Below are 24,955 nucleotides of genomic sequence, written 5' to 3'. Positions count from 1 at the left end.
TTTTTTTCTTCTGGGTTTTGGTTGTTAGAGGACATTGAACATGAAGGTGAGACAAAAGAAGAAGATGGAAGGATGAAGATGTGTTCTTGTGGTGAAGGCAGGTCTGGGTTTGGGTTGAAGATGAAGGGAAGGATGAAGATGGAATTAATTTTTGGAGTAAGGGTAGAAGGGACAATTTGTTTGGTTGTGCAAAGTTACACAAATAAATCTTTTCCCATATTAGATGCGCCCCTCAATATAAGTTGTCTTTCATTCTTTATCTTTTTATTAATATATATTTTTTTTTAACTTACTAATACTACTAATACGGTGCGTTTCAGTAGTTTTCCAAACCAAGCCCACATCAACAATTCTAGTATGATCTTCAATTTCAATCTTAAGAGCTTTCTCCAAAATATCAAAGATTTCCACACCATCATCATCTTCCCCTTCACATATTAAAGATGTTATGATCATCCAAGTCTCCGTATGAGGAGCCTCCCCATGCTCGAGTGATTTGGTGAGAACTCCACAAGCTTCTTGAATCCTACCAAAGAACCCTTTCACTAAGGCATGGATGAAAGCAAAGTGTGGAGAAAAACCTTTGGATAGCACAAAAAAAGCTTGTAAGCTTCCTTGAGCTTCTTCTTCCTACACAAACTATTTAACAATGTGGTATAAGTCAATGAATCAGGAACAGCCCCTTTGTTCAATATGTCCTCCAGAAGATCAACAACTCCATTTACCTGACTCTTCCTACACAAAGCTTGCATCAAAATCCTGTATGACTCAATGTCCGGAACAAGATCTCTCTTAAGCATTTTATTGAACAATGTGTAGGCAATGCTGATATCACCATTGAGACAGAATGCACGCATGAGAACGTTGTAGGACTTGAAGAAAACCCAACTAAACTTTTTTTTTTTGGTCAATAACCCAACTAAACCTAAGCATGAAGAAATGATTAATAGTAAACTAGGAGATGGAGAACCTTCTTCTTGTGGGCTTAGTCAAATCCACACGCCCATCTTCTAAATGGGTCGTATCCTTCGACCCGTTTCTAAACGGGTTCAACTTCCCAAGCTCCTCGTTCTCCCTCACCAACGTCACATCTGTCTGAAGCTGCTCCCTCTCCGCCCCGCTCCTCAAAGCATGCATTTACATGGATTCAGAGCAAGGGTTGCTCTGTGGTCAATTTCAAATTGCCAGTATCACCATGTCAGTCTGTCTGTGTATCTGATCTATTATGATTGATGCCATTTTTCTTGCTTTCTTTTCACCTTTTCTCCTTCCTAACTAACGCTTCCTTCCTCTTTTTGTAGAGCCGTAAAATCAAATTCTCTCGAAATCTTGCCACCTCAACAACAGGTAATCATCACTCACTTCTCTTTTCAGTGAATGAATGAATGAATAATTGATGTTAAAATGTAGCAGGATTATCTCCATGGTCTATGCAAAAGCAAGTTGTCGATGCACTCTGCTCGGGTGAGAGAAAAAAGGCTTCCGACTTACTTTTGGATTTCGGTTACAGAAGCCGCTCATTGAAAGCTGATGATTTTGTTGGTATTTTAAACTACTGTGCACGCTCTCCTGATCCATTGGTATGCTAAATACTAATAGCGGTTATAGCGGCGCTATGCCGATATAGCGTAGCGTATTTTTGGCTACTAACTGCCATGCTTTATGATTATCATAAAAAGTAGCTAACCTGAACAGGTTTATATGAAAACAACTCATATTTACTCTGTTTAGTTCCATTGGTATGCTAAATAGCATGGTGTTTTTCTGGATCCTAATATCCTTTAACTTCTTGATTAAAGCATTGGTGATTCTAGCTGCAGCTCAATTATATCCTTAACACTTCTACATATTGATCCAATGTTTGTGCAACTTTGCAGAGTGATTCTCCTCATTGTATTAATTACTAACTGCCATGCTTTATGATTATTATAAAAAGTAGCTAACCTGAATAGATGATAACAACTCATATTTACTCTGTTTAGTTACTATTAGAAATCAAAAATTTATGCTCTCCTGTGCATGAAAAGGAAGCATAAGACATTATCCCAAGTTTTCTTTTTGCAAGAGTACAGTACACACTATCCTTCCCCTTTTGATTGGTTGCAGTTTGTTGTGGAGATTTGGAGATTAATGGAGTTAAAAGATGTTAGCATGAATAATATATGCTCCTCTCTTATGATGGAGGCCCTTTGTAAAGGGGGTTACTTGGATGAGGTAAATTATTAACTTCTAATTGAGTATACATTTCCTTTACCTTCCTTTGCTTATCGAATTTCTTAACGGAGAGAGTGGAAGGGACTAATGTTGATATTGGATAGATCCATTACATTTTTCTACTATTTCTTAGGATAAAAATAATAGATTTCATTTTACTGAAGTACAACTGCTTATATTGCTATTTTCATGGCATGTGGTGTATATGAGGCAGTTACTACTGAACCAGCTTGATCTTATCTAAAAGGATTTTATTTTTCTCTGTCCTCGTGCTTTACTTTGCTCAGGCCTTTAATTTGATGGATTTTCTTGGAGTAAGTCAACATCTCCGTCCACTTCTCCCGCTATACAATATTCTCTTAAGATCCTGCGTGGAATCAAAGAGTATAATTCAAGCAAGCAAATGTTTGGAATTAATGGAAAAACAAATGGTGGGAAAGAATGAAGCTACATATTCTGAGCTTCTCAAGGTGATAGATAGTGCTTGTATCATTCTATTGGTGCTTTTGAAGAAGAACATTTTCTATTTGATAAAAGCATTGTCTGCATTTAGATTTTGGAGTTATAATATTTCACATACCAAGTCTGAAAGCACTTTAATGTGCGTAGATGTGAATTTTTAATCACTAGATCTATATGCTAAGATGCATGTTCTTAGTACTAGAGATAAATGTTTCTATTGTATTTCTGGTTGTATTAGTTTATTTATAAGCAGTGTTGTTTTGTATTTCTAACCGTAGAAGGTTAGTTATAGTTTTATTAGATGTACAGCTGTACATAACAGGTTCGTTCGTAATTGCTTAAGTGCTATATGTAGCAGCCCTACTCCTATGTAATCATCATTTGTTCAAGAATTCATAAAATGCATCTTTCAGTTTCTCTCCCAAACTCAATCTTTTAGCTTCCTTAGTTTCTCTATTATGATATATCCGACCACTGTTCCGACAGCCGCTTCCTGAGTTTTTGAGAACTCCTCGAGTTAATTTTATTTGTAACAAGCTGTGCATATGACATATATGCTTCAGCTTGAGGGGGAGTGTTAGCTATCTTCTATTTATTATTATTAGGTAACCTAATCATGTAAATAGGGAAATAGGATATTATGTATTTAATGTTCCTTCATGGTGCCTATTATATAATGACCCCTGTTGTGTAGTTTATACACACTGATTCACCAAATGCCTCCTGTCTCCTTGTTATTCAACAATTACCATATAGTATATTAATTTTTTTTTTATATTCATAGGAATTGGAAGCTTATTTTTTTACTATGTTGTACATCACTTTTTTTTTGCCTGCTCCTTAGTCTTTCAGAGAAAGGGACAAGGAAGTTAGGGAAATGGATCTTATAGGTTCATATCCATTGCCTCACAATATGATTCAGCTCTCATTTTGTTCTAAATCAATCAATCTATCTGTCTAGAGACACTGTTTTAGAGACAGTGAGTTTAAAACAACACTTAAACATAAAGGATCTATATGTTGTCAATTTTTGTGACATCATAAATGGTCTGCAATCAAGCAACACCAATATGGTCAATTAATTGCTTTGGCTATTTTATGTATCATGTTTTACTGTTTTTGAATGTGCTGTCTCTTCTTTTTTTTATGTATTTTATGACAATTTATGACGATTGTTTGTCTTACCCTCTTTCTCAGCTTGCAGTTTTGCAGAGAAGCTTGCCTACAGCCCTTCTAATTTGGCAGGAGTATAATAAACATCACAGTAAGAGTATCATTGCTTTGCATAAATTTATTTGGACCTTTATAAGGTTGGGAGATTTAAAATCGGCATATGAAGCACTACAACAGATGGTGTCATTACCCATGACGGGGAACATTGCTGGAACAGTTTATGGGAAGTTTTATTCTACTATATTGGACATCCCTGTACCTTCAAATAAAAAGCTAGGCCCTACCATGTTGGACTTTATGGGGGACAAACAACTGGACTCCTGTATACACCCTTCTATTATGTATTTACCAGATGCTATTTCTGCAAGTATAGAAAAGGGGCAGCCTGGTGTCCGGAAAGGGGTTCAACCACTTGGTTTAGCACACCAAACTATTTCTACGGGAAATAAAAAAGTGAAGATTGCTAAATTAGATGAGCTGAGTAGACGAAAACACTTACAGCTTATGAAGGTTTTAAGGTGGTCTTTTAATGATGTAATACACGGGTGTGCAAAAGAAAAGAATTATATGCTCGCTAAGAAGCTTATTGTTCAGGTACACATTCAACTAGACTTATGATATTCTTTGTAATCTACCAAATTGTATTGGGTTTTTGAGGAGTGCTACCAACCCACTCTTTGGAACACATTCTCTCACACACTACTTGTGATTAGTCTATTTTCAAAGTAGTCAATGTATCCTTTTCTCTTATTAAAAATGTTGACTTTTGCAAAAGTAACCAACCACATGTCACATGAAGTGTGTGAGTGTGGTAAAAAAAGTGTGTTGCTAGCATTTCTCTTGGATCTATAGAACTAATTATTTGCTCTCCCAAATTGTGTAATCATGAAAGGTTCTCTACAGTCATATTATGTCACATTTCAATTTTCAGAATTCAAATCCCAAAGATTTCAATTATCAAAAGCTTCTATTCGTCGACTCAATCACATACGAACATCAACTCTTTTTAGCATAATTATAATTTGTGTGTATGAAATTTCAAGGGAATTTTTTCTACTCATAATTTCATTAAATCAATGTCTTTTAACATATTGAAGGCATGTGCTATGTACAGATGAAAATTCTTGGTGTGAAGCCATCCAGCTGTACATATGATGGCATTATTCAAGCAGCTTCTTTTCAAAGTAATTTTCGGGATGGCTTGGGAGTGGTGAGTTTCATTAAATTATTGTGTTCACTTGTTTTTGCTATGTTTTATTAACTTATTTATTCGTTGAGTAAGTTGTGGTCAGGGTGAGTTACATCCAGAAATTTCAACATCTCAAATTTAGGTCAAATAGACTCCCAAAATTAGTGATATTGGAATTAAATGTGAGATCAAGTATAACACAAAGCTCGAGGACCTTGTGCTTGCTTATACTCATTTTGATAGTAGATTTATCTTGGCCTTATATTATTTTCATATGATTTGCAGTTAAAAATAATGCAGCAGGAGAATTTGAAGCCACTCAATTCAACTCTAGCAACACTTTCAGTCATCTGCAGCAAAGCACTGCAACTAGATTTAGCAGAGTCTTTCCTGGATCGGATTTCTGAATGTCTATCTCCGCATCCTTATAATGCTTTGCTAGCATCATGTAATGTACTGGTGAGCTCCAATGTTAAACTTAAAAGCAAAAATCTGTTTTGTACCATTGTTTGCAAGACTAAAGTCAGGTTATCTAAAGACTCCATTATATTCTTTGGCAAGATTTCTTGTAAAAAACAGACTAAATTATTTCTGCTGTATTCTGTTTCATGTTGAGTGAGAACAAGGATCATATATAAACCTTAAATTAAGTGAACAAGTCAGTGCAATACAGTCCTCTGTGTCCTATTTATATTACTAAAGAATCTGGGAGTACAAAGTTAAGTACAGCAATTTATATACATACTACATAAAATGGTAAGAAAGAAACTATTATGTTCCTATTCACATTTCTTTATACCGAGAATATATTGACAAATGGATAATTTTCTAGGCTTCTTGCACTGTGATAAATAGAAGCTGTCTTTTTATTACTATTATAATGGCATGTTAAAGTTACCCATATATTTCATCATCGGGTTGCATGATAGAGCACCAATTAGAATGAGCAACTGAATTTATAAATGAACTATCTCTGCAAATTCCTCCTCTACTGCCATGTTAAAGTTAGATTTCTCTAGTATTGTGGATCTTATAATGGATTACTTTATTATCTAATTAAAATGTGCAGAATCAACCTGAGCGTGCTGTTCAAGTGTTCGCCAAGATGAAGCAGATAAAACTTTTACCTGATATTAGGACATACGAGCTGCTATTCTCGCTATTTGGTTTTGTAAATTCCCCATATGAACATAGTAATATGCTATCACAATTGCATGTTGCAAAAAGAATAAATGCTATAGAAAGGGATATGGCCAACAATGGCGTTCAGCACAGTCACCTTTCAATGAAAAACTTAGTAAGTTCAAGTCATGTTTTCTTTTTGCATATATCTTAAAGATGCTACAATTTCATGTGGGTTTGCTTCTGCAACTAACTAACTACCTTACTTGCAGTTACTAAAAGAAATGTAACACCTGACAACCTAGCAATTATTACAACTAAACTGCTATTATTGTGAATAAAACTTTATGTTTAACAGCTTAATTAGGCTCAAAGCTCACTTGGGCTGGATAGGATAGGTATCTTGTTTGTTTACATTGTTTATGACTTGGCTATGTCTTTTTTGTTCTTTTCAGTTGAATGCCCTTGGAGAAGAAAGGATGATAAGAGAGCTGATCGAGTATTTTTATGTGGCAGAGAAACTTTTCGTTTATGGAAACCCGTCATTGGCAACAGATATTTACAACGTAGTGTTGCATCATCTTGTTGAAGCCCAAAAAGTGAGTCATACATCATCACTTCTCTATTTTGACACGTTTTGAAGTAGGCGTGTTATGATGTTTTCTACTTGATATGCAGGGTCAAATTGCAATTAATATTTTCAAGAGGATGAAGTTATGTGGCTACCACCCTGATTCCGAAACGTACAATATAATGGTTGATTGTTGTAGCATCTTAAGAAGTTACAAATCTGCTTCTTTGCTGATTTCAATGATGATTCGTCAAGGGTTTAGCCCAGTGACTTGTACATATACTGCTCTTATTAAGGTTCTCCTTGTTTAACTTGTGAGAGTGCAGTTCAAATTATAATAATTTTATCAATGTTTTTGCAATTGTGCTTGATTAGTATAAATGCACACATATTGTGTTACATTCCACGAGCCTAGCAGTCAACCTTCATGTGACAAATGCATACATATTGTGTTATATGTTTCTCCTGGTACATTGCATATGATCTACATAATCGTGAGCCAGAATTTGGGGGGTTTAGTAAATAAAATATGATGAGATATTCTTCAAATGATACTTAAGGAATATTTCTGCAGTTCTCTCGAGTCCTGAGTTACATTCCTCATGCTCATAATGTAGAATATTTGAAGCATTTTATCCCTTATAAATTTAGGCATCTTAGGCTGGATAGAGTCTGGACATACTTAATTCACTAAATCTTTGCTCATATATGTAGTGTATAAAGCATTGCAAATGTGTTATAAGTATAACTACCCGTGGCTTTCGTTTATCCTGATTTATATCCCATTTTAGTGCTTATGTTGTCCTCAGATGGCACTATTTTACCACCAAAATCATCAAATTATAGAAATCTTGCAGCTGACTTCTGGTCATTATGGAAGTTGGGTTATAACTGATGCTTTGATGCATGTAGTGTTGTACCTGGCCACTATGCATATGCCGATATCTTATCTTTGTTCAGATGTGTTGCCATAACCTTATTCTTACCATTTCTTAATTAATTTTTGAACTTTGTGCCTCTGATATTTGAGCTTTTGTTTAACCAGATTTTGTTGCAAGATGAGAAATTTAATGAAGCCTTGAATCTTTTGGAACGAACCAGATTGGATGGCATCCAACTTGATGTACTTTTGTTTAATACATTTCTTCGCCAAGCATGTTACAAGGTACTTCATCTTTCATATCAGTATCTTTCAGAATATGAAAGGAGATAAAAGATAGGTGAAAAGACAACTCTTTCAACTCGTATATATATATATGTATATATATATATATATATATATACACGACCATAAAAAATTTGATAGAAGTCGGCCAAAATTTGTCAAGATTAAAGGATGGTTAGATAACTCAAAAGTGGTAAGGGTCAGTTATCCATTCAAGAGTCAATAGTAATGCCGGGCCATTCTATTAAAAATTAAGGCTAATCTAGCATTTTTCTTAAGAAATTTCAAATTTTATGCTATACAGCTATAGTAACTATTTCATGTTTGATAAATGATAGGCTTAATTGCACTTTTGGTCCCTGATGTTTGATCTTTGTGCAATTTGAATCCCCTTTGTTTAAAACGAGCGATTTTGGTCTACCAAATATCGATTTGTGCCGTTAGTTGCCATCCAATTTTAAACAGAATATTCTTACTTTGATTCCTTTTTACTAATTACACCACCATGTATGACACATCAGTAAATAAAATAAAATAAATAATACAAATTAATTTAAAAAATAAAATTAAACCCTTTTGAACCCATTTCCCTTCGACCTCAACCAAGCCAAACCCATCATCAACCACCAATTAGCCGGAACCATGTACAGAAGAGAGGAAGATGAAAAGAAACCCCTCAGTGTAAAACCGAAAACATAATCATATCACAATTAGAAAGGGGAAGGAGGAAAGAAAGCTCATTTTGCCAACCTTCACTTTGCAAACCTCGTAAACACCATATGGCAGCACCCTCCATTTTCATCCTTTCATAAACACCCAGTAACCTTTAACCCCTTTTCTCACCCGCAACCAGCCAAGCCAAAATCAATCTCCGCCGTAACCCATAAAGCGTAACTGAACCCAGATCCCTGCCGCAAACAGCCAAGCCAAAATCGATTGCACACGGGTTTTGATTGAACGGAAAAAGGGTGAGCAACTGGGTTGGATTGCAAGGGAAAAGGGTTTCGATTGCATGGTTCGACCCTGTATTGTCACGCGTGTTCCCTTCAACAAGGATTTGTTACTTCAACATCGGGGTGATGGTGATGGATTTTGTGAAGTGGAGGAAAGGGGCTACAGGAGGAGGATCAACAACTGGAGTTGCAGAGGAAGAAGAGGATCTATGATTTGAGTTCTCTCCCTCCTTTTTTTTTTGCTGTTGAGGTTATTAATAACAGGTGGAAGATGAAGACTTTAATTTTGCGGGTTTGGGTTTTCTGGTGTGATTTTAATTTTCTGGGTTTGAGTTCTGATTTTTTGGGTTTTGTTTATGAAGATGAAGTTAAGCAAAACTGCATAAGGATGAAGATGAAGATTCAATTCGTTGCCTTCCCTTTCTCTGTTACATTTTTTTGGATGAAAAAATATGTTTTAATTCTTTTTTATCTACATGGCATCTAAGTGGTAAAATATGTCAGGCCATGTCATTAATGAGGGCCACGCGTGCAAGTTCTGTTTGGAATTGGACGACAACTAACGGCAGGACCCAATTATCACAAATCGATCTCTGGTGGACTAAAATCGCTCCTTTTAAACAAAGGGGATTCAAATTGCACAAATGTCAAACATGAGGGACCAAAAGTGCAATAAAGCCTAAATGATAATGGATTTAAACTTAGAATGTATGTCCTAACTATTTTGTGTCTTATAATTTTTTCCATTACTTAGAGAAGGATCGACATAATTGAGCTTATTGTGGAGTATATGCACCAAGAGAAAGTTAGACCCAATCCAGTGACTTGCGGCTATGTCTTCTCTGCATATGTGAACTCAGGTTTTCACAATACAGCAATAGAAGCATTGCAGGTTTTAAGTTTGCGTATGATGTCAGAAGATGGCAATATTCTTAGAGAGAAGAGGAGATTTGTGGATGAATTCATCCTTGCTGAAGATTCGGCTGCTGAGTCAGATATACTAGTTAAATTATTTGAAGATTCTGAAGATGAATTTGCAGTTGGGTTGTTGAATTTAAGATGGTGCGCTGTACTTGGGTTTCCAGTTTGCGAGTCAGCTGATCAAAGCTTATGGGCTAAAAGAATTGAATTACAATTCCATAAAAGGCGGCTAAAAGAATCGAATTACAATTCCTTCAAAGGCTAGTGGCCTGGTTCCTTAAGGGGAAAGTAGTTGTGATTTCTTATAAGTCCTACCAAACATGCATTCAGATGCAATTTGCTTGATGAAGGGTGTTTACACTGATTTTTTTTTTTGTAAAATCACATGTAAATTAATTATTTTAATGATCAGATCCTATTTTATGGGCTCTCCAAGTCCGACAGCTTACCGGCATTCATGTGCGTTTTCAAGAATGAAAAAGTGGAGAATTGTCCGGTGACAACTTGAAAGAAACAACACCCCGGTGAGTATTGCAATAGATGTAGAAACAAATAGAAATTTAAAACAAGATAAAAAAAATTGCAAGGAATCAAAAGGTAATCAAAGAGAAGACAAATAAGAACAAAGCAAATTCATTGTGGAATGGTAAATGGTGGAAGGAATCCGTCTACTGCGCACTCGTTGAAGCCGTTTGCCATGACCGTGGGCTTGAAGACTTTTTTATAGCTTTGCAGTCATTTAGGAATCTAACCACTTATCCTAGTTACAAATTAGTATTTATAGAGCTTAAAATGGAACTACCATTTTAATCCTACGGTTACAAATGAACTGGAAAATAACTACATAATCTACTGCCATTTATTTGGCATAATTACAAAATAATATATAACTCCCAACAGCTTCCATTCTTCCAATTCAAAGTAGTGCCACGCTCCATTACTTGATAACCGCCAATGCCATATTATCCTTGAATTTCTCCCACTTTGCCACTTTGTCTTTAGTCGAAAAACTTCACAAATAAACTTAGACAAATTAAAACATGCTATTATTTCTCTTCTGTCGAAAAACAATTCAACATTTCAATGGCTATATTATTGCTACTTTTTCGACCATGTAGACAAAGACCTGCTTGCATGGCATCAAAAACTTGCCATTAGTACTAAGCTACATTAATTTGTCAAGTGAAATTTTGGTATTAACTGAGGCCCCCCAAAATGTTGTTTTTCGAAGGAAGTGAGAGGAATAACATTTTGAATTGTAACACCAAAATTGAACATACACTTCATGGCTTCTATGATCACATAGCCATTTCTCATCTGAATATTTTGTGCTTCACTTTCATTGCTAACTGCAATTTTCCTTCTTTCTTCCTCACTGGGTCGTGGTAATGGTCTCAATATCTCCTGAAGCTTTGTCGAAATATTGATCCAATATCTCTGCCGTTTGGAACTTCAAATATCATACTTGAAACATTTATATAATTCAAGCTTTGATACTTTATTTCCTCAACTCACACAACCTTGGTCGAATAAAAATTAGACAACCATGTAGAAATTGAATAGAATGATACCACACATACACATATGCCAAATCTGGTTAATTGACATTTTTTTGTGGTTTCAAAAACCAAATCTTTTTTGGTCTCAGAAACCATTAAATTGGTGATCAAAATTGCTTCACCCAATTCCTTTCCGTTGAAGGGGTACTGGGAGCATTACGTATGGCATTCTCAAACTTGAGATGCCAAAATTTGAAGCATTAGCATCCATAAAAACCAACTTTTTCAAACACACAACCCTGCTTCAAACTTGAAATGACCCTCCTTCTAGCGCCAATTTGTTTACACTGATTTTTTTGTAAAATCACATGTAAATTAATTATTTCAAGGATCAGATCCTATTTTATGGGCTCTCCAAGTCCGACGGCTTACAGGCATTCATGTGCGTTTTCAAGAATGAAAAAGTGGAGAAATTGTCCGGTGACAACTTGAAAGAAACAACACCCCGGTGAGTATTGCAATAGATGTAGAAACAAATAGAAATTTAAAACAAGATAAAAAAGATTGCAAGGAATCAAAAGGTAATCAAAGAGAAGACAAATAAGAACAAAGCAAATTCATTACTGGAATGGTAAATGGTGGAAGGAATCCGTCTACTGCGCACTCGTTGAAGCCGTTTGCCATGACCATGGGCTTGAAGGCTTTTTTAGAGCTTTGCAGTCATTTAGGAATCCAACCACTTATCCTAGTTACAAACTAGTATTTATAGAGCTTAAAATGGAACTACCATTTTAATCCTACGGTTACAAATGAACTGGAAAATAACTACATAATCTACAGCCATTTATTTGGCATAATTACAAAATAATATATAACTCCCAACAGCTTCCATTCTTCCAATTCAAAGTAGTGCCACGCTCCATTACTTGATAACCGCCAATGCCATATTATCCTTGAATTTCTCCCACTTTGCCACTTTGTCTTTAGTCGAAAAACTTCACAAATAAACTTAGACAAATTAAAACATGCTATTATTTCTCTTCTGTCGAAAAACAATTCAACATTTCAATGGCTATATTATTGCTACTTTTTCGACCATGTAGACAAAGACCTGCTTGCATGGCATCAAAAACTTGCCATTAGTACTAAGCTACATTAATTTGTCAAGTGAAATTTTGGTATTAACTGAGGCCCCCCAAAATGTTGTTTTTCGAAGAAAGTGAGAGGAATAACATTTTGAATTGTAACACCAAAATTGAACATACACTTCATGGCTTCTATGATCACATAGCCATTTCTCATCTGAATATTTTGTGCTTCACTTTCATTGCTAACTGCAATTTTCCTTCTTTCTTCCTCACTGGGTCGTGGTAATGGTCTCAATATCTCCTGAAGCTTTGTCGAAATATTGATCCAATATCTCTGCCGTTTGGAACTTCAAATATCATACTTGAAACATTTATATAATTCAAGCTTTGATACTTTATTTCCTCAACTCACACAACCTTGGTCGAATAAAAATTAGACAACCATGTAGAAATTGAATAGAATGATACCACACATACACATATGCCAAATCTGGTTAATTGACATTTTTGTGTGGTTTCAAAAACCAAATCTTTTTTGGTCTCAGAAACCATTAAATTGGTGATCAAAATTGCTTCACCCAATTCCTTTCCGTTGAAGGGGTACTGGGAGCATTACGTATGGCATTCTCAAACTTGAGATGCCAAAATTTGAAGCATTAGCATCCATAAAAACCTACTTTTTCAAACACACAACCCTGCTTCAAACTTGAAATGACCCTCTTTCTAGCGCCAATTTGTTTACACTGATTTTTTTGTAAAATCACATGTAAATTAATTATTTCAAGGATCAGATCCTATTTTATGGGCTCTCCAAGTCCGACGGCTTACAGGCATTCATGTGCGTTTTCAAGAATGAAAAAGTGGAGAAATTGTCCGGTGACAACTTGAAAGAAACAACACCCCGGTGAGTATTGCAATAGATGTAGAAACAAATAGAAATTTAAAACAAGATAAAAAAGATTGCAAGGAATCAAAAGGTAATCAAAGAGAAGACAAATAAGAACAAAGCAAATTCATTACTGGAATGGTAAATGGTGGAAGGAATCCGTCTACTGCGCACTCGTTGAAGCCGTTTGCCATGACCATGGGCTTAAAGGCTTTTTTAGAGCTTTGCAGTCATTTAGGAATCCAACCACTTATCCTAGTTACAAACTAGTATTTATAGAGCTTAAAATGGAACTACCATTTTAATCCTACGGTTACAAATGAACTGGAAAATAACTGCATAATCTACAGCCATTTATTTGGCATAATTACAAAATAATATATAACTCCCAATAGCTTCCATTCTTCCAATTCAAAGTAGTGTCACGCTCCATTACTTGATAACCGCCAATGCCATATTATCCTTGAATTTCTCCCACTTTGCCACTTGTCTTTAGTCGAAAAACTTCACAAATAAACTTAGACAAATTAAAACATGCTATTATTTCTCTTCTGTCGAAAAACAATTCAACATTTCAATGGCTATATTATTGCTACTTTTTCGACCATGTAGACAAAGACCTGCTTGCATGGCATCAAAAACTTGCGCCATTAGTACTAAGCTACATTAATTTGTCAAGTGAAATTTTGGTATTAACAAAGGGATAAAGGGACACTTTGGAAGCATAGGAACAAATTGATCTTCAATGGAGGGATAAAGCAGGAAGGACTGGGTCTGCTGGAGAGTGCGCAACACCAAGCGTGGCTATGGCTTAAGGGGAGGGTTAAGGGTTTTCACGCATCCTTTTATGAATGGCTAGCAGAGCCTATACTGTGCATCAGAAGTGTGGTGTAGTATGCTGTATATCAGTAGTGTGCTGTGTGTGACCATGTCTGCTGTGAAAATTTGGCGTTGGGAGTGATTTTGCCTCTGTTTATTTGTGGATTATTGAAGGTGATTCAGTGATGGTTTTGGAGGACATCCTTTCCTGGCCTTTGGTGGTTGTCTGCAATTGATAGAAACCAGCCAAATCTGATATTATTAAATGGTAAAACCCTAATTCCCAAATAGGAATTGGGGGAAAGATACAAGGAAAGGATCCCAAACACCCTCCCAAGAACCAGAGAGACCCAACGCTCTCTAAACCCTAATTCCAAAGTGAATACAAAGATACCCAATAGTCTCTCTAACTCACTTATTTATACTCACTCTCTAATTATGCTAAACCTAATAAAATATAATAATAAAATATAAAATCTAATGCTGACTGGATAAAGATACTAATAATAAAATTAGGGTTGGCAATGGGCCCCATGGGTGCGGGTTTGGTCATTCCCACACCCAAACTCAAACTTAACACACAAACCCAAATCCAATATGGGTGCAAAAGTTAAACCCAAACCTAAACTTCTGGGTTTCGGGTTACCCGAACCCAAACCCAAAACCCAATGTGAGCACCGAACCGACAAAAAATTAAAAATATCAACCCGGAAACAACATGTACATAAGAGAACAACATGAACATAAGTTGATTAAACTTCATTATCATTCTAATACAAAGGAAAAAATATAGTTCATGAACATAAGCCTACTTAGTAACTTTAATAGTATATATATAAGGGTTCGTAATTACATGGATAAGACTTCAGGTTTGAGTTTGGGTTTGGGTGCGGGTGCGGGTGCGGGTTTAATCAAACCCGAACCCAAACCCAAACATGTTTTAAATTTTGGGTGAAACCCAAACCCGAACCCAAACCCAAAGAAATCGGGTTTCGCCCATAATTTCGGGTCGGGTTCGGGTTGGGCCCCGCGGGTTTGGGTTTTCCTGCCATCTCTAAATAAAATCTAATACTAACTAGCTAACCCCGTGTACCTATCAATACTCCCCCCCTAAAAATTCACCTTGGGGCACCTTGTCCCCAAGGTGAAGGTGAAGGACTGAATACAAGCTATAGACATGAACAACAATTCAAATGTGACAAGCACAACTTCAACCTGGATCCCATAACCTAAAGCAAAGAGTCCAAAACATATATGAATTGGTGAAAATCTTCACTGGGCTGCTGAAGCTAATGTTGCCTAACTCTCGGTGCCAGAAAAACAATTTGCAGTAGATCCAAATGATGCAAACAGGTTGAAATAGCACAGTACCACCATCTTCAAAAGCAAATCCAGACATGAATGAATTGGCAGACATCTTCCCATCACCAGCCAATAAGTCCTCAAAAAGTACAATACTAGAACCAACACTAATATCTCTGAACAACTGGTATAAAGTGTTGATCCAATCCTCTGAACAACTGGTATAAATTCTGTCATGGTCCCTTAACCTTTGATGGAGAAAGCTAGTATAATCTTCAACTGCAAGGTCCCCCAAGCTAATTTTCCCCAATCCAGTTTCTTTCCCACTGCCAACTTCAACTTGATTTGTATGAAGAAATTCAAGGACTGGAACATGGTCATCACTCTGCTGAAATTGGCCTATTAAATGAAAACTATTCTGGGCTTTTTCTGCCTCCCAAACCCCTTTATCATATTGGTGCCCCAACATATGAGCTAGGCCCAGGAATTTCAATTTCTTAGGAACATTGGCAATACACAATATAAGATCTGAATCTTCATACAACACCAAGCTATGAGCAACAACATGTATTATGGAAAACAATTTCTGGTCTTTGGTGTCCCGATTGATTTGCGTGAGACCTAATACTTCCAGACATTTGTCTTCAACAATATTCCTCATTTTTGTACAAAGTTGGATAGGAACCCATTTAAAAAGAAAAATAACAGCCCCTCTTTTTGTCCTGAATTGTGTGCTTGGCCCAATCTACCAAAAACAATATGTGCATACCTTTTTCCCATTTCATAAACGTTGCTGATGTAGAATGTCACTCCAAGGTGACACTTGTCTTTGCTTGGGTCATGCGGGGCAAGCACCACTTTTCCTTTCTGTTTCGTGTCTAACCTCAGTGACCCATGCAGAAGCTTTTTGGCACTTGGGAAGCAAAGTGAATACACTATCGCACCACCTCCTTCACAGCACCACAGTTTCAGCGGCATGAAGGCCCAACCACCACTGTCTTTGACGGCAAAGTCTGGTGGTTTAGATGGTGGCCGCTCGGCCGCCCATCTTGACCAGGAAGGGCCCCACTCTCTTTCTTCTCCCCCTCTCTTCTCGCGGCAAGTGACCATCATCTCCGTTGTCGACATTGCCCCCAAAGCCTCGTTGTTAGCTGGTTTCGCCGGAGGACGAAGTGCCTTCTCAGGCCTGCAAAAAGATGCGAATGGCGGCTTCCATGGTGGAAGCATAGTGGCTACCTTCTTTGCACCTGCTCGAGGCTCCATGCCCATCGCCCCTTTATTTTGGAAAGGCAGGATCTTGCTTCCCTTCACCCCTAATTCTGGAATTCTTGATCTTTCAATCCTTAATTCAAAAATTTGGGGCCAAACGATGAATCTATCCTCCTTTACCCGCCGAGAGTGCTGTTTCTGAATTTCCGCCATTGACGGAACGAGGACCACCACCCCTGTTCCATCTTCCTCCTGTTTTACGGTCGTCTCTGATTTACCCGCTGTTTCAAGATTGGGTTTTCGAATCGTCTCCGCCATTGATGCAGACTCCAATTCCTTCCGCCACTCTTCCTCTGTTACTCGATTTTCTTCCCCCACTTCAAGACTGAATTGCTGCACCTCAGAGGTTAAATCCCCCTCTGTTTCAGAGGCTTGCTCAGCCACCATAGCGTGTCGCTCTTCCTCCGCAGCGGTCTCTGATTCTCTCATCCATGTCGCTGCCGCTGTTCGCTCTGCCTCTGCTGCGATTTCCAATTCACGTCTTTCTTGTTCCTTCTTCTTTCTTTGTTCATCGAGTTCTGTCCACCGTATCGAGTTCTGTCCACCGTTCTTTAATCAACTCTTCTTGCTTTCTGAACTCGGCATTCTCAATCATCCAATCTCTCAGAAGTGCGCATATGTCCTCCTTCTCCTGCAGTGCCAATGAACACCCTCTGAAATCTTCTTTATTCTTACTACCCATATGCTTCATACGTTGTTACCGTAGGGTTTTCTTGGCCAGGGCACCTGAATCGGTGCTCTGATACCAATGATAGAAACCAGCCAAATCTGATATTATTAAATGGTAAAACCCTAATTCCCAAATAGGAATTGGGGGAAAGATACAAGGAAAGGATCCCAAACACCCTCCCAAGAACCAGAGAGACCCAACGCTCTCTAAACCCTAATTCCAAAGTGAATACAAAGATACTCAATAGTCTCTCTAACTCACTTACTTATACTCACTCTCTAATTATGCTAAACCTAATAAAATATAAAATCTAATGCTGACTGGATAAAGATACTAATAATAAAATCTAATACTAACTAGCTAACCCCATGTAACTATCAGCAATCGTTACACTGCTTAGCAAAAAGAAAGAATAGCCTCCAATTATGCAACAAGGCCACTGCTATTTCTTTTCAATACACTGATGCCTTTTGGCTTTTGAAGGATTAAGCTTATGCGACTCTGGGTCTGTACCTGTGTTCCATGTGGGGTTTTGTTAATTTTCGTCTTCCCCCTTTGCACCCTCTGTTTCTTTTCGTCCTTTTGTAAGGGTTGGCATCCTCTTGCCATTTCTTTGTTTATACATTCATTGCTTACCTAAAAAAAATGCTCTCCTGTGCATGAAAAGGAAGCATAAGACATTAGCCCAAGTTTTCTTTTTGCATGAGTACAGTACATCCTTTAGCCCAAATATTAGATTGCAAATGTATACATATAGTTCGTTACATTTTTCTTTGTGGGGATTTGGAGATCTCTAATGATTGTTAATTTCAAGATTAGGTTCAGGTGTAATAGCAAATTTCTGAATCCAAGACTTTATTGTGTTGAGTCTTGCCATGATCTTCAGGAGGCTTCTATTTATAATATGCCATTGCTTGATTGTATTCCGGGAAAAGCCTCTAAGCATGCTGGAGCATTGTATGTAACTTCTGAGCTGTTCTAGATATACTTTAAGTTATTTATTCTTCCTTTTGCTTTCTTATTGGTGATTCATAGTTCTTGTTTATTGTTCCATTTTTAGTTTGTGATGGTACTTATATGGATTTATAGCACTGGGGGAGGCTGGAAAGGAAATGTATATATATATAGGCATGGAATTCATTTTTTTTGTAGTGACTACTTGTGGCGATTAAGTAGTCACTATAAATACTTGTATTTGTGACAACTTATATTTGTCATAAATTTACAAAAAAATAAGTGATGATTAAAAAGTCACTATTGATATTTGCATTTGTGATGACTTTTTTTTGTCATTATTGGGTACAAATATTAGTGACAATATTTTCGTCACAATAAAAGTCAACATTAGTGACATTTAAAAAAATATCGTCAGTACTATATTAGTGAGTATTAGTGATGACTAGAGACGTTTATAGTGACGATTTTTTAAGCTTTTAGGCTTCATTTTGTAGAGAAGAGAGATAGAGAAGAGAGACTAGAGAAGAAAGAGATACAGAAGAGAGAAATATGTGAGAAATAGAGTAGATTTATAAGTTGTTTGGTATGATAGAGATAAAGGAGAGAGAAAGGTGAGAAATAATGAGATGGAAGAGAGAAAAAAAATTAACTTTTGATTAAAAAAACATTTTTTTAAAACAAAAATTCAGAATGCATATTAATGGCGGTTTATCTGCTAAGAAAATGAAAAAAAAATAATAGTAACCTCCACTACCACTAACTGCACTTAAATTAAAAAAAAAAAATGACAGGTGAGTCATGAATCTCTTCGCAAAACGCGAAGAGATAATAAAGTGAGAAAAAGCCACCCTCTATCTCTCCCCTACATTAATACACAACCAAATAACCATACACAATCCACCTCTCTCCTATCTCTCTCTCTCCTCCCTCAATCTCTTCTCCATCTCTCTTGTGAGACCCTAAATTTTAATCATAGAATTAAATAAATAAATTCCTATTCACGATTAGGTTCGGTGTATCGTGAAGGAAACTCGAACGAGTGTTCACTGATTTTAATGACTTAATGAAAGAGAAAGTTCAGGAAATGACTAAGAATAGTACTATAGTCGCTATAGATTATAGCACAAGCCTTATTCACTTCCGCCTTAGTTCAGGAAATGACTAAGAATAGTACTATAGTCGCTATAGATTATAGCACGAGCCTTATTCACTTCCGCCTTAGGGCGAAAGCGTTAGTAAAGGGTTAATCTGCTCTTAAAGCACTGTAGAAACGAAATTCAAAAATCTCCAGAGGAATATAAGAATTTCTCTTATTCCTTTCCATGACAAGTGTTTCGACATGAAACCCTGGACTGTACGCACGATCGATTTCATTACTCGGAAGTTTGCCGAAACTAAGATTCTGACGACTCAAGAACCTTAAAATGAACCCTAGATGCAGACTTTTTCTATTCGGAGCTTCTAACGAAGTTTCCACGCACGTTGACTTATTTCCTTCGATGTTTCCAACCTTTCTTCATAACGAAGTTTCTTCATCCGACATCAACTGCAATAAGTAGTTTTTCGGGTTAAATCGATTAATATCGTTATTGAATCGTTTGCTTTAGTTCCAAGAAACCTATTTTGAGTTCTGGAATTCTGTCGCCAGATTCTCACTTATAATTCACAGAGGAATGTACAGGAAAAATCGGAATCACGAAATTTTCATTTTCCCGTGTTTTCCATCTTCTATAAATAGCATGAAAAATCAAAATTCCCATCATTATTCTTGCCCAAACCTGCGAGCTTGAAGGAGGAAGGGGGAGAAGAGATTTTTTTTTCGTTTCTTGACCGATCGTCGCACTATCAGTTGCTATACGTAGACATCGTGGATACTACTTCTAACCTCTGATCGTCAATTATGTCGATTTTCTACATGTCTTTATGTGCTCAAAGTTTTGAGCTTTTTGCAAAACTGTCGAAATAACTCGATTCTTCTTTCTAAACTTCATCCCTACCATTTATACATCACAAATACTCCGCTGCGTCGGATCGTCGTAGGAATTTAGAACTGCTCAAATACCCATTTTTATGCTGAGATTTCGCTTTTTGGATCAAAAACTCTCGACTGGAGCTTAGCGTCAGTAGGATTAGTCGTCATAAACAACGTTAGTAAAAACCTCATCAAATTTATTTTTCAAAATATCAACTTTGAAATTCTGAGCTAAAAACCTTGACCAAATTGTCCCTATTTTAGTTTTCAACCCGATAATTTTTCTAAGCTTTAATTTACCTAGATACGACCCATGATCATGGTTGTAAAAACCGGACCGGACCGGCCGGTTCAACCGGTTGAACCGGGAATCGGACCCCTGGCCGGTCCAAAGCAAGCACAAAACCGGCTAGGTATAAAACCGGTAGTGAACCGTCCAAACCGGCCTTGAACCGCTCGAACCGGTGAAAACCGGCCGGTTGGCGGTTTTGGCCGGTTTTACGTTTTCTCGGTTTTTTCCGTTTTTTTTTGCTTTTCACGTGTTTTGGGCTCGGCCCACTACCCAGATGTAGATTAAAAAAAAAGGAATACAGAAGGTTTTCAAAAATCAAAATAGAAACCAAAGGTTTTTCACTTTCTTCCCAATTCACGTATCACGTTTCCTTCCTCCTTTGTTCTGCACTTCTGCTTCTCAATTCAGGTATCTTCAACCCTAGTCACTCCACTCACTCGTCTCTCGGTCTCTGCCACCATCCGCCCGCCGCCGTGCTCCTCCTTCCGCCGGCCGCCGCCACTGGTGAGTGATTTTTTTACTTTTTTTTTGTTTTTTTAACGCAACACATCCTCCGCCCACTCATCACATCCTCCGCCAGTGTTGTTGGTCTGTTGCTGCAACTAGGTGTAGAATTTAATTTAGTTTCAGTCCAAATTTTCATCTCACTAGAATATTGAAACTATTTCCTGTACTGAGAAGATTGAACATCAGTAATTATCAATCATAGACACCTCATACATCATATTAATTTGACAGTGAAGGTGTGATCCATATATTTCATTACCAAATTTTGTACTTACCAAGTTTTGATGCGGGAAACTTCTTAATTATTGCAGGAGCTGGCAAACATGGATGCATCTCAGGATGATGTTGCTAATGCTAATGCTAATGCTAATAACAATACACAACAAGGCGTTGTTCGTGGAAAAACTGATCCTGCATGGGAGCATGTTGCATTCAGGAAAGAAGGAAAAACTAATTGCTACACTTGTCTTCATTGTGGAACTGAGTACAGAGGAGGTGGCATAAATAGAATGAAGCAGCATCTTGCTCGTTTACCAGGCCAAATTAGCTATTGCAGGAAGGTTCCTGAAGATGTTAGTCACCGAATGAATGTGGCATTGGAAAGTATTCAAGCTAAGAAAAATAATGTTGAAGTCAATGAAGCATACAATGGACCAACTCAAAATGATGTGATTGAAACAAATGAGTCTTCCCCATTGAATAGTTCACTTCCTCCTACTCAACAGAAAAGTAAAAGGAAAGCTACTGCAAATATTAGTGACTTTTTTGCTCCTAGGACAACTCCTGGCTCTCAACCAACCCTTAAAAGTGTTTGGGCTAGCAAAGAAGCAGTACATAAAGCTCATATGGCAATTGCAAGATGGTTATATGATGCTTGTATTCTATTTAATGCAACCCAATCACCTTATTTTCAAGCTGCTGCGGATGCTATTGTTTCTATAGGTCCTGGTTTTAAAGTTCCATTTTATCATGAAGTAAGGGTTAATTTGTTGGAAGATTGTAAGAAAGAGTGCCAGTTGCTTGTTGAGACTTATCGGGAAAGTTGGGCTAAAAGAGGATGTACAATCATGGCTGATGAATGGAGTGACCAAAGACAAAGAACTCTGATAAACTTTCTAGTTTATTGTCCTGATGGTAATTTATTTTATATCTTTTAAAGTTCTTTGATGCTTATTGTGAATGATGATTCTAGCATTTTAATTGAATTTCTTGTTTAATGTCTTTTAGGTATGACATTTGTGAAATCTGTTGATGCGTCTAATGTTGTTAAAGATGCTGGGACATTGTGCAATTTATTTTCTGAAGTTATTGACTGGGTTGGGCCTGCCAATGTTGTCCATGTAGTAACTGACAATGCCGCTAATTATGTTGCTGCTGGTAAATTGATACATGACAAATATGAAACAATTTTTTGGTCTCCTTGTGCTGCACACTGTATGAATCTTCTTTTGAAGGATATTGGTAGCATGCCTCATATTGCAGACCTTGCTTCAAAGGCTTCGAAGGTAACCATCTTTGTGTACAATCACGTGGTTTTCTTATCTTGGCTTAGGCAAAGAGATGGGTGGAAAGAAATTGTTCGTCCTGGAGTGACTCGGTTTGCCACTGTTTTTTTGACATTGAAGAGTATTCATGACCACAAGAGTCACTTGCAAGCTTTAGTGTTGCATAGCCACTTCACTAGTCACAGGTTATCCAAGTTAGCAGCAGGAAAGGCTGTAAGTGCTATCATTCTAGACAATAGGTTTTGGGATCACTGCTTTCTTATAACAAATCTTGTAGCTCCACTTATTCGATTACTGAGAATTGTTGATGGAGATGAAAAGCCTTCTATGGGTTACGTATATGAGGGCATGCAAAGGGCAAAGAATGCAATCAAGACAATGCTTCAAAAGAAGAAAGATTTGTATAAGCCTTACACAGAAATTATTAAAGCGCGATGGGATAGACACTTAAAGCGCGACCTTCATGCAGCCGCTTATTTTTTGAATCCTGCATTCTCTTATGATGAAAAGTTCCAAGAGAAGAATAGGGTAGTGCAGGAACTTCTTAAAATATTTAATATCAACTCATTTAATATTGACTTGACAAAGGCCATTCAAGAGATGCAACTGTATCGTGAGCGGAAAGGAAGTTTTGAATCCAATGGTGCTAAAAAAGTGGCAAAAACAATACAAGCTGGTAAGCGCGTACTTGTATTTTCTTAATTTTATTATTTCATGATATATATCTAACTGTCTTTTGTAGATCAATGGTGGGTATGCTACGGGGGTGATGCTCCAATTTTGCAAAAGCTTGCAATCCGTCTTCTTGGTCAAACATCATCTTCCTCTGGTTGTGAGAGAAATTGGAGCTTATTTGAACGTATCCATACAAAGAGAAGAAATAGACTTGAACATAAAAGACTAAATGATCTTGTTTATGTTACTTACAACTTGCGTTTGAAGAACAGGTATTTAACTTTCTTTAAATCAAAACATGGTTGTCATTAATTTAACTTAATTACATTGTTATTTACCTTTTTAGTGTCTTTCTAGGTTGGTTCACAACAAGAAAGCTTATGATCCTATTGATTATGAATCCATTGACAATCTTGATTTTTGGGTTGCTGAGGAAGAAGAAACAACCCCTGAATTTGATGCTGATGACATTGATGATTTTCTTTTTACCCATAACTCAACTCCAGTAGTTGGTCAAACATCAAGAACTAATGGAGGTTAATAGTTAAATCATATTGACTATGTTTCATTTTGTCTAAGTATTGTTTCTAGAGTAAATAATTTAATTTTCTCCATGTTGTTAAATTAGGTGAAAATGTTGGAAGCTATGGTGGTGCAGCTAGTGGAGCATATGAAGATCCCAACATATCGGCATATGATGGAGTTGATCTTAGTGATTGTTATGACTTATGAGTTATGACTTATGATAGTTGACTTGATAGATTTTGCTACTTTATTCTCGTTGAAATTTTGGATAATGAATATGTTAATGTTAAGCATTGTTACTTTAAAGTTTAAACCTACTATTTTGGTGGGTACTAATCTTAATTTTGAGTTTGACAAGTAATTTTCATTTGAAATATGAAGTTGTGGATATTCTTTTTATTTAAGATCACCTTATATATTATCTATTTATTTAAAAATAATATTATTTAATATATAGCGGTAAAACCGGTTGGACCACGGTTGAACCAGTGAACCTTGAACCGGTGCCCTCACCGGTTTCATCACCGGTCCGGTTCTGATAACCTTGCCCATGATAACCTAGGAATCAAGTTTGATTGAAGAAAAAGTGTCGGAACACATTTGTGATGTACACGGCCGAGAGCACCTCCAAGGGGGAGGAAAATATCTCTTTTCGTGAAAACTCGTCATCTCGTGTTAGGTTATCGTACTCTAGAGCTATTAATGCTTCGTCTAACGTTAGTAATTGTTGTTTGGTTAGTTCTGACTTGATTTATGTTGAATTCTGCTATGTTTTGCTCAAAGGTTCGACAGAGGAAATCTTTGGAGCTTTAGGAAGAGTAAGTGGAGAAACCCTGTTGTGTGAAGCTGGAAAACCTAGAGGTGAGGGCAACTTACCTTGCTAGTTAATGACATAGGCGTCGATATATTCGAATTTTTTATTGTTTATGCTTATGATTGATTATGTGATCTGGAAAATGTTTTATGTGGCTTAGGTCGTTGTTAATCAATAGAGACGTGTATATGTGTTATTGTTTGGTTATTGCTATTGATTGATTCACATGTTATACGTGCTAAGTGGTTAATCATAGGATGTGTTGATATATGTGCCATGTTTTGTTGGACTGTACTGACTTTATCGTGCAATTATACATATATCTGTTATACGTAAGAGTGTGGGAAAACGAGAGAGTTATGGCATACTAATGACGAGATTTTAGGAAAATGTTTGATGGGACGA

The 24,955-nt window shown here is 36.9% G+C and overlaps 2 protein-coding genes across 4 annotated transcripts; both read left to right on the top strand.

The window, feature by feature from the left end:
* Positions 1-982: 982 nt before the first annotated feature.
* Positions 983-10,224, top strand: LOC130738033 (pentatricopeptide repeat-containing protein At1g76280). Of its 3 annotated transcripts, none has more exons than XM_057589930.1 (13): positions 983-1,197; positions 1,302-1,347; positions 1,411-1,580; positions 2,107-2,214; positions 2,502-2,684; positions 3,874-4,443; positions 4,964-5,059; positions 5,324-5,497; positions 6,108-6,335; positions 6,616-6,759; positions 6,839-7,027; positions 7,777-7,896; positions 9,604-10,224. In XM_057589930.1, the coding sequence occupies exons 1-13, from the start codon at positions 1,015-1,017 to the stop codon at positions 10,033-10,035; spliced, it is 2,643 nt and encodes an 880-aa protein (XP_057445913.1). In that variant the 5' UTR covers positions 983-1,014; the 3' UTR covers positions 10,036-10,224. The 3 variants fall into 3 exon arrangements, with proteins under 3 accessions (XP_057445913.1, XP_057445914.1, XP_057445915.1); XM_057589931.1 differs by having other exon boundaries at positions 984-1,197; positions 1,414-1,580; XM_057589932.1 differs by having other exon boundaries at positions 1,037-1,197; positions 1,440-1,580.
* An 11,130-nt stretch (positions 10,225-21,354) lies between these two features.
* LOC130736450 (uncharacterized) lies at positions 21,355-23,943 on the top strand. Its single transcript, XM_057588282.1, has 5 exons — positions 21,355-22,165; positions 22,259-23,212; positions 23,279-23,483; positions 23,569-23,747; positions 23,840-23,943. The coding sequence occupies exons 1-5, from the start codon at positions 21,355-21,357 to the stop codon at positions 23,941-23,943; spliced, it is 2,253 nt and encodes a 750-aa protein (XP_057444265.1).
* Positions 23,944-24,955: the final 1,012 nt, after the last annotated feature.

Source organism: Lotus japonicus, chromosome 2 (genome assembly GCF_012489685.1).
Source record: "Lotus japonicus ecotype B-129 chromosome 2, LjGifu_v1.2".
NCBI classification, from domain to species: Eukaryota; Viridiplantae; Streptophyta; class Magnoliopsida; order Fabales; family Fabaceae; genus Lotus; species Lotus japonicus.
Note: the sequence above shows the minus strand (reverse complement) of the source record. Positions and strands in the feature narration are given on the sequence as shown.